The sequence below is a fragment of the Carassius auratus genome, unplaced genomic scaffold (assembly GCF_003368295.1).
Source record: "Carassius auratus strain Wakin unplaced genomic scaffold, ASM336829v1 scaf_tig00217227, whole genome shotgun sequence".
NCBI classification, from domain to species: domain Eukaryota; kingdom Metazoa; phylum Chordata; class Actinopteri; order Cypriniformes; family Cyprinidae; genus Carassius; species Carassius auratus.
The window spans coordinates 49,776-59,617 of record NW_020528951.1 but is presented as its reverse complement, the minus strand read 5'-3'; the positions used below and the strand labels follow the sequence as shown (position 1 = coordinate 59,617).

The 9,842-nt window shown below is 40.1% G+C and overlaps 1 protein-coding gene across 1 annotated transcript; it reads right to left on the bottom strand.

The window, feature by feature from the left end:
* Positions 1 to 1,555: 1,555 nt before the first annotated feature.
* On the bottom strand, positions 1,556 to 8,019 carry LOC113100292 (zinc finger protein 664-like). The gene is made up of 4 exons (XM_026265080.1): positions 7,984 to 8,019; positions 7,682 to 7,744; positions 7,348 to 7,441; positions 1,556 to 2,924 (listed from the first exon to the last, which is right to left on the bottom strand). Exons 1-4 carry the CDS (start codon positions 8,017 to 8,019, stop codon positions 1,900 to 1,902), a joined length of 1,218 nt encoding a protein of 405 aa, XP_026120865.1. The 3' UTR covers positions 1,556 to 1,899.
* Between the last annotated feature and the right edge of the window lie 1,823 nt (positions 8,020 to 9,842).

Below are 9,842 nucleotides of genomic sequence, written 5' to 3'. Positions count from 1 at the left end.
TTGCTGTTCTATGATTAAGCCCATTTTTTAATATTTTAAGTAAAATATTAAGTACATAAAAAGTGTATACGGGGGAAATTTTTTATCACATTAATGTCACAAACCGATAAAATAATGTGGCTGATATCTTAGACCCTGTATTTAATGCATTATTTGCTGCATAGATGCTTCAGATGCGCACTTTTCACCATGATTGTTTTTAAATGCTTGAAATATTATTGGAAACACTCCGAAATGGAAAATACAGTGAACTGCAACATCTGCAGGGCAAGTCTATCATATAATGAAATCATTAGTTAATGTAAAATAATGTAACATAATCTTTGTTCCCCCATGTTTTAGCGTGTTGTTAAGGGAAGATCACATCCACAGTGGACCTAGTTCGAGTTCACGTGTGCATTTACAGGTCTACTTTAATTGGAAATGCCAAACTCTTAATAATGACAATATTTAATGATTTTGACAATATCTCTGGCAATAGTCCTTACATACTAGACTTCTTTTAACACACTCCATCTTATCGCCTTATTATTATTTTTTTTTACACAATGTTGTCCAGTTACTTGTTTCCATTAAATAAGCATTATTTTATTTATCTGTAAAGCTGCTTTATGTTTGATTTATGTTGAACTGTTTAATGCAGATATCTTTTTGGTAACCAAGCTCTCAAATAATGTTAAAATGTGGATTTAGACTTATCGGCCAACATATTAGTTATCGGCTTTCATATTTAAAGAATTATCGGTTATAAGTAGCAGCCTAAAATTTTCTTATCTGTGCATCAAAATGAAGAAAAAAAAAATAGCTTAATGTTCATATTTTTCATTGCTGGCGCTGATACAGGATTGATGTGCTCTGTTTTTGTTCGTTTGTCCTGTCTTTAGTTATATTCCTGCAATCAGTTTCTCACCAGGGACAAATTGCTGGACATTCAGCACCACACATCTCCCAATATATTTTTCAACTATTCTGATGTTCTGCTGGACATTATTGACGGTGGAGCAGCTGTGTTGATCACACACTTCAGGACGTGAAGATGGGGAAAAAGAGCTGGCGCACTCGTGATTTTGAATGCTGTCGCCTGGCATCCATCTGGCAAATCTCCACTCTCTACCCAACAAAACGGACAAACTCCTGTTGTCCCAGACAAATAAGGATTTCTCACACTCTGCTGCCCTGTGTTTTATGGAAACTTCGCTAAACGACACCATTCCAGACAGCGCACTCCATCTGCTGGGCTTTCAGCTGTTCCCAGAATCAACGGGGAAATCGTGAGGCAGCAAGACATGCTTTCACATCAACGAAAGTTGGAGTACAGATGTAACAGTGTTAAATAAGATGTGCTATTCATATCTAGAAACTCTAATCATTAACTGCAAGACAGAACAACACCACCCTGACTTTGTTCTAATCTTTCTTGGGGGCTTTAATCAAGCAAATCTCTCCAGTGAACTCCTGAACTCCTTCTGTGGCATCCACACTGATATTCTGCACATCAGGACAACTGTGAGTAGAAAATGTAATGTACATAATAATTGTTGGAGTTATTTAATTCTTTTATTAACTGTTAATGTTGAGTGATCAGTTTGTAACCAATAGTTCATGCTCTTGGCTCCATAAATGAAAATATTTCCAAAGTAAATGAAAAAATAAAATAAAATGACAAATAACGCGACTCACTCTCTGGTGTGGAATAGCCAACTGTACGAAGAGTGAAATCACTCAGTGATCCTGGACTAAACACTGCTCAGAAATCCAGTTCAGCTGTTGTATAATATATGGTTCATGTTTTACATTTAAATCATCATTTGTATGATGTTACTGTCATATATCACTTGGCATGAATGATGAAAGCAACTGCCGAAATAAATCTTTTACTGACAGACCAAGACATGAAAGTCACTCTGATGATTCTGGAGCAGTTTGTTCTTTAGTGTGTTTGTTCTGGTGGGTCTGAAAACTACCTAAATAAGCGAATCTCTCGCCGCAGATGGGGCAGGAGTAAGGTTTCTCTCCTGTATGAACTCGCTGATGGACCTTAAGGACGTCAGATCGAGCAAACGTCTTTTCACACTGTGAGCATTTAAACGGTCTTTCACCGCTATGAATTATAGTGTGCATCTGTAAAGCAACACCCCTTCGGAAACTCTTGCCACAAACACTGCATTGAAATGGTTTTTCTCCAGTGTGGATTCTCTGATGTTCTTTAAAATGAGTAGAATTTGAAAAGCTCTTCCCGCAGTAGGAGCACAGATACGGTTTCTCTCCGGTGTGTGTCCTCTCGTGAAGATTCAGATATGATCTTTGACGGAATCCTTTGTTGCAGTGTTTGCACTGAAACGGTTTCTCGTCAGAATGGATTTTCTGGTGTGACTTTAAAGAGCTTGAGTTTGTAAAGGCTTTCTTGCATTCACTGCACTGAAACGGTCTCTCATTGGTGTGCAAACGCACATGTGTCCTCAGATGTGATATGTGGTTGTAGGTCTTCTTGCAGTGAGGACACTTGTACGGTCTTTCTCCCGTGTGGATTCGCTTATGAGCATCAAGACTTAATTTGGTGCTGTAATACTTGTCGCATTCGCTGCAGTGGAAAGACTTTTCACGGTGTGTATTCATGTGAACTAGTAGTTTAGAAAAAATTAAAAACAATTTCCCGCACTGTTTGCAGTGAAACTCCTTCTTCCCGCTGTGCTCTTTTAAATGAAGTTTCCTCTCTTCTACGGTAGGAAAGCTGATGTTGCATATCTTACAGTTGTAATCTTTCTGTTTTGGTTCTGTGTGTGTTCTCTCGTGTCTCTTTAAATGGCCCTCTGAACTCAGTGTTTTTCCACAGGTGCTGCAGGAGAAACTCTTGGTCTGCAGCTGCTCTTTTGAAGTTGAGACTGTTTCTTCATCTCCATCAGAAGATGAGCCACCATTGACATCTGAAAGGAAAAAAACTTTAATAAAACAACTTTAAAATATACTTGATTAAAGTTAGTCTGCATAATGCTCTTACATTATTTTTGCAATTTATTAATAATTATTATGATTCTGCTATATCGTCCATATCGCTGCTTATATAACACTTGCATTACCAAGGCAAGGACTGACGCATTTGTAGGGGTGCACGATAAATATCGGCCAATAATTAATTTTAACATCTCCTCAGTAAAGCCGGTTCTCTATTCAGCAGTAAATTCCCTCAGGTGCGTGATTTCACATAGAGAAGCTGTTACTACACAGAGCCGTTGTTAACTGAGAAGATGCGCAAATCAGTGCTGATAATGAATTTGGATTTGCTTTGTGAATTCTGTAAGTAGTTTGCCTATAGTATATTGTTGGTGTAAAAAAAAACTAGCTGCATTTATCCGCCATGTTAATCAGTAATTTTACACATGACAAAAACTTGCACTTAATTTGCTTGGAAAATACTTGCGAATACGGCATACATATATACAAAAAAAAACATACAGTAGCCAAGCCTAATAATAATTTGTCTATATTAAAAGTATTGTTCTTAACAGACCTGCGTGTTTTTTTTTTTATCACTAGTGCAGTGTCTGTTCTCGGAGCATATAAGCCCTGCCCACATGAGGCACGCCGCTATTGGCTCGCGCTGTTTTGTAGTTATTAAAAGTTTATTCATTCTGAACGTGTCGCTTGTCCATATTGAACGAAAAGTCAACTGGATGAACGGTTCTCAACACAATATAAATGCAAACAGACTGACACACAGAGAATCCTGCCTTTATTAGAGAGAATAATATGGTCAGCACCTCCCTCCGCTGCTTTGAATATTCGGTGTTGATTACTACCAAAGATTCAAAGCTCAAAGATTGGTATTCGGATCAGCCCTACATTAAGTATTTATTAATCATTGGCTTGTCAGGTAGTTAATTTATGTCCACTGCAACAATATTCATCACTGTCAATTATAGCAATGACTTAATTTTTTAGGCTTACATTTGTCATTCCTGAAACAGTATACGTGGACAAACAAAATGTGGATTATGTGATAAAAATGTTTCCTGTTATAATGGGAAGACCTGTGAGCACATACAACTCTGTAAACCTATTAGTTCAGAGTGGTTAACTAACCTACAGTAAACACTTCTAATCTGAATCTGATCATGTTTCCATCTCCTTATCTTCCAACCATTTGCACAGAAACGCTCCGGTTACTGATGTAACCACCGTTTCCTGAGATAAGGGAACTAGCAGTCCTTTGTGGTAGAGCGACTATTTTAGGGCATTGCTGATTAAGCTCCCATTGGGGCACCATACATGGCTCCACAACTCTGGCCCGGGATGCCAAATCATGCCTTTCGCCTACGAGAGAAGGACCCTCCTCAGTAGAATGGGCCATGGGGCTCCTGTTGAGAGCTGCACTAGCTTTGGGAACCAGGCCTGGTACTTCCAGAGTGGAGCCAATAGGAGGAGAGAGCTCTTGGTACTCCCGCCTGACTACCTGAGGAATAGGGGCGACTGGGGAAAAAGTGTACAGATGAGCACCGGCCAGTTGTGGGCCAGAGCCTCTCACTGTACTGAAAAGTATGATGAGCAGTGAGAGTTGTCTTCTGAGGAGAAGTCAACCTCTGCCCTTCGAAGATTGACCAGATTTTTGAACCATTTGAGGATGTATGGCCTATTCGCCAGAGGCTACCTTGCCTCTGGACAGCATACATGCAAAAAGGTTCAATCTGCCTGGCACATGAACTACCCTTAACGAGAGGAGTTCTTTCTGTGCCCAAAAGAGGAGGTGACTAGCCATCCTGTACAGAGTGTGTGACCTGAGACCACATTGGTGATTGATGTAGGCCACCACCGTCATGCTGTCTGACCGGCCTTAAGCCCTGTTCGCCCTAGCACTGACTTTTGTCACTGCATGTCATGTCACTGCATGTCATGAGGGGCTGGCGATGAGGTAACTATTGGGTGTTCTCAGGTTTCTTGCTGCTAAGTACATACATTTTTTTAGGCAAAATACTAAATTTAATCTAAATCTAAATTAAATACATGCAAACAAAATAAATGAGAAACAGAGCCTACTTTCCTCCATTGCATATATTTATCTACAGCTGAGAGGAGAAAATCACATGAGCTCTACTATCTTCTTTCCTATTGGCTGATGCTTCCAAAAGTTGCTCTTCATTTGAATAAAGTGGTAGGATTCTTAACTTTGTCAAATCGCCAGAGATCGCCAGCTCTTGATCAAAATGAATGCGATAGTGTATCTTTGCTGTTGCGGGGCTTAAGATGTGGTGCCCCTTTAAGGCTGGTAAGACTGCTTTCAGGTCTAAGGAAACCAGCAACATTTCTATGCAGTTGATATACTGGCGTTGCTTTTTGGGGCTGAGCAGGAGCCGAATGCCAGATCGCCCTCCAACCGGGAACCTCAACCCAGTTATAGGCATCTGTTGTAACCACCTGCCTTCTGAAGGTCAGTCCTAACCGCATCCCTGTTTCAAACAGGCGAGAGGTCGTCCAGGGGCAACAGCTCTAACACAGCAGTGGTTTACCCTGACGCAAAATTGTCCCAGTCACCAGGCATGGGATGAAACACAGGCCAAAATAAGAGGCAGCATGTGGATCAGGCCTAGAGGTAATACAGAGGCACCGGCCACCATAAGGCAGAGTAACCTCTGAGAAACCTTGAAGGGATATATCGTTCCTGGTTTGAGATATACCGCTAATTGCTGAATAGTCAGGGATCCTTCCTGCATAAGCCAGTCCAAAGTTGTTCCCAGAAAGACAGCCTGCTGGCTGGGTAACAGATAATTCTTCAGTGGAAGTGCTCTAAGTGGCTGAGCAACAGCTCTCTGTGAGCTGCCAATTCTTATTCTGATCGGGATAGAAACAACCAATCATCAAGGCAATTCAATATGCAGATTCCCATCTGTCTCAGAGAGGAAAGAGCTGCATCTATGCACTTCGTAGAAGTGCGCAGGGCCAGAGACAGTCCGCATGGAAGAACTGCATAACCATAGGCACCTAATTTGAATCTCAAGAACGGTCTGTGATGGAAGCTATGTAGATGAGAAAATAAGCATCTTTCAGATTCACCTTTAGAAACCAGTCCTAGGGGCAAATCTGCACGAGGATGCATTTCAAATTTAACATCTGAACCACCATCTCATAAGTGAGCAATTCAGATGTCTGGGGTCTAGAAGAGATGTGAGCCCACCATCTTTCTTTGGAACAAGGCAGTAGCGACCAAAAAAGCCACTAGAGGGATTGTTTCCACAGCATGAGCGAACTAGAGTGAGTAACTTCCTCTTCTGTAATTAAAACCCAACTGGAGGGGAGGAACCTGAGAGTAGGAGAGGAGGGAATGCCTTTATTAGGAAGTGATCCACAAGCAAGGCCAGACTTGAATGCCTTCAGTGAATGCCAAAGCATTCGTCTCAGTGAGCGAGCGGCTCTGTCTGAGTGCCGTCCAGACAGATGACGCACTCACCTTCTGCCTCGCAGCACAACATTTGAAATCTGTTCTTGATATTTGCTCTTTTAAGAGCCAGATAGCCACGGGGGAAAGCTTCTCACCTCTTCCTCTGCCGGACTCTTTTATATCCGTGAGCTGCAGGCTAAGCTTCTTCCTTCTTTGACTTCTTGGTTGCAGAGTCAGTAAAGAGATGGTCCTCATCACTGAAGGAGAATGATGTAATGAATGACGCTCTAAACCACTTATATAGGGGTCAACTCCACCCTTTCTGGTTGGCTAAAGTACCACTGGTTTGTGCAGCTACACAAACGTGAACAAATCAGGCTTCAGCTCAGACTAAGGGGCCGGTCACATATCATTTCTTCTGTGCGCTCAAGTTTGTTATTTAAAATGTAGAAGTGCGGTGCGACATTTCAACTTTTCAGAATGCTGCAGGTGCACTGGGTCATGTGACAAGAACCAACCAATCAGCATCATCCTTTCTCATAACAACATTGAAAGCTCAGCCAAGTTGAAGGAACCGGTGTTCACAGCTGTACAGGGATAGCCATTTTTTTAATAAATTTAGTTGCAATATTAAGGGCCTTATTTTTTTCTAAATTGATGTATCAACTTTTAATAAGTTTTAAGACCCTGCAGAAACCATATGCAAAACAATTATAGAGTGATATTTGGCCATATCCAGCAGCTTTACAAACAAGCACAGAAAACCTGGAGCTCTTAAAAGAGCACATTTTTAATCCCACAATAAAACAACAAATAAAAAAGAACCTGTACATTTTTCAGCACTACTAATATTTTCCATCATGTTCTCAAATATCTCAGAACATTTACACTATCAATCAATATAAACCTGATCCTGCAGTCTCTGATGACATTCAAGTGTCATGAAAAAACTAAAAGTCATAAAAGGAGAAACAAACCTGGAGGAATGAATTCTTCATCATCATCATCCCCATTATCCTCAGTACAATCTTCATCATCCTCCCCATTATTCTCATCATCCTCCTCCTCTTCCTCATCAGTGTGTTGTTGTTGTTTCTCTGCGGTGGTTTCTTCTCCTCTGCTCTCGATCAGGTTCCTGCAGTCCACCAGTTTGACGGAGCACATCTTCAGCGGCGTCTGCAGCATCTGCTGTTCTCCAGCGTTACAGTCAGAGGTTTGATCAGTGGATTCATGATCCTGAGCGTCAGTATAACAGAGTAAAGTGAGGCTGAGCTCTGAGTCCTGTGTGTCTCTGGATCTCTGATCTCTGACGCTCCAGACTGAATCCTGAGCTTCTGTCCCATCAGTCTCACGCACCCAAACCTGCTCCACATCCTGACAAACACAATCAGTAATATATCTAGTGAGAGTATGATTAACAATAAGACATTGATTCACACAACAATCAGTCCATATTAGCAGCTACAGATGAAATGAAGATCTGTTCAAACCTCTCTGTTCAGTTTGTCTCCTCTTTCTCTCAGCTTTGCCTCCAGTGAAGCCACCTCTTTCTTCAGCTGACAGATTTCTGTGATGAAATCCTCAATATCCAGCATGGACAGATCAGTTCCTACTGATTTACAGCAGACCACATCCACCTGCGCTTTCATGCTCAACATCTGAACACAAACACTTCATGATTATTGAAAGACGCATTCATAAATGACTGATAAAACTAATTTACGTAAAATGTTTCTTCAGATTACCTTAATTTTATTATATTTTTAAATATATATATATATATGGTATTATTTTACTCAACTAAAAGCTAAAACTGTGTTTACTGGAGTCAAGTAAAATTATTTATCATAATTAACTTAATATTGTAAATGTGACAACTAATGTGCCAATCTCACCAACCTTTCTTTATATTATTCATATAATTTAGTAAAATCTGCCTTCATAGGGCAAGTTAATAAAGTTACTACTAATTATTAGTTAAAAGAATATTTATGATAACTTACTTATGGTTTTCTACTTAATGTCTGGGATAATGATAAAACAGCCAAATCTAAACATAAAAAGCATTCAATAAAACGTTTCAAAGTGCAAAACTTTTCATAACAAAGATTAAAAAACAAGTGCTCAAGAAATCATAAAAATTTTATAAACGAGACTTTTGCTTATACAATGATGCATAATATTAAATCGCATTTAAGACACGTTTAGCTGCTGGATTTGAAGTATTAAAACATGATATTGAACTCGCTTCTCTGTAAAACATAAATCATCGTCCGACACACAGTAGCGAGATACAATAAAACACACGGTCATGATATCTTAAAGTACATTATGCAGTAAATTCACATAACCGACCTGAAATACGTTAATCACACAGCAGCAGAAAGAAAACCCGCACTACTTCCGTCGTGAGCTCTGCGCGAGACGCAGCAACATGTGACGCACTTCCGCCCCCTGCTGGACTGGAGCTGGATATTACTTCAGTTTGATGAAAATGAGCGCATTGACAGACAAAGGATGGTTGTAGGTAGGGCTGGACTGCGACAAAAGTCAAACTTTTTTGAACAGTAAGACTTGTTTACGTTTTTTAAATAATTATCTTATGATCACTAATCCTGTATTCAGGGCTCTCAAGTCTCACGCATTGGGCGTGAGACTCACGCATTTCAACCCGTTCACACGCTCACACGCCACACCTTGTATTTCTCACGCAGAGACATTACGAGGACAACGCCCACCAAGTTGCGGCGCTATTTTTTTAAACAGTGAAACGGGTAACGTAGAGGAATCAAGTGAGTTCCCCGAAGGCCCTGACACGCACCTGCTAATCGAATAAAAAAAATATAGCTACCGATCAGCCAATCAGAAAATAGCATTGCTGTATCCGGGTAAGATTTTTACAGGCTCGTGTGCAACACAGATCCAGACGCTCGCTGAAGTAGGTAACGTTACGGTTACAGACTTGTCAAGACAATGACACAGATTTTCACTATATGTTTTTTTTTTTATCAATATATTAATTTAACATTTTTTAAAAACAGTCTAAGATATGTTTTGGTCTGATGGTTATTATGACCCCGACACGCACGCAATTTTGGCCATTATACGTGGTCGGCCGTAGCTTTTGTGCCTATTATTAGCCCACTATTATTTTTTATTGCCAAAGTTACACGTTGAAGAGGATGCGGGGCTACTCTGACAGTTTTATATAAGAGACTTCTATAATAGGCCTATCCATAATACTTGTATGGCAGTATCCATAATAGTTTAAAAAAAAAAAAAATTTTCTTTCCTTTTATTTTTACTGCACCTCATCCTGGTCCCCATTTTCAAAACGTTTTGCCTAGGCTATTTCATTATATTTTATCCAATGTATAATATTGATTATTGCATTCGTCTATTTCAAAGATGTCAGGGAAGAGGCAAAGGAGCAATCTTTCATGCTTTGTTCTAAAAGATCTGGGCCCGTATT

Coding starts and splice junctions, on each gene's coding strand:
- LOC113100292 (XM_026265080.1), bottom strand. CDS start 8,019: ATGAAAGCGCAGGTGGATGTGGTCTGCTGTAAATCA. Junction 7,442..7,681: donor CTCAGGATTCAGTCTGGAGC/GTCAGAGATCAG, acceptor CACACTGATGAG/GAAGAGGAGGAGGATGATGA. Junction 2,925..7,347: donor TGAAGAATTCATTCCTCCAG/GTTTGTTTCTCC, acceptor TTTTCCTTTCAG/ATGTCAATGGTGGCTCATCT.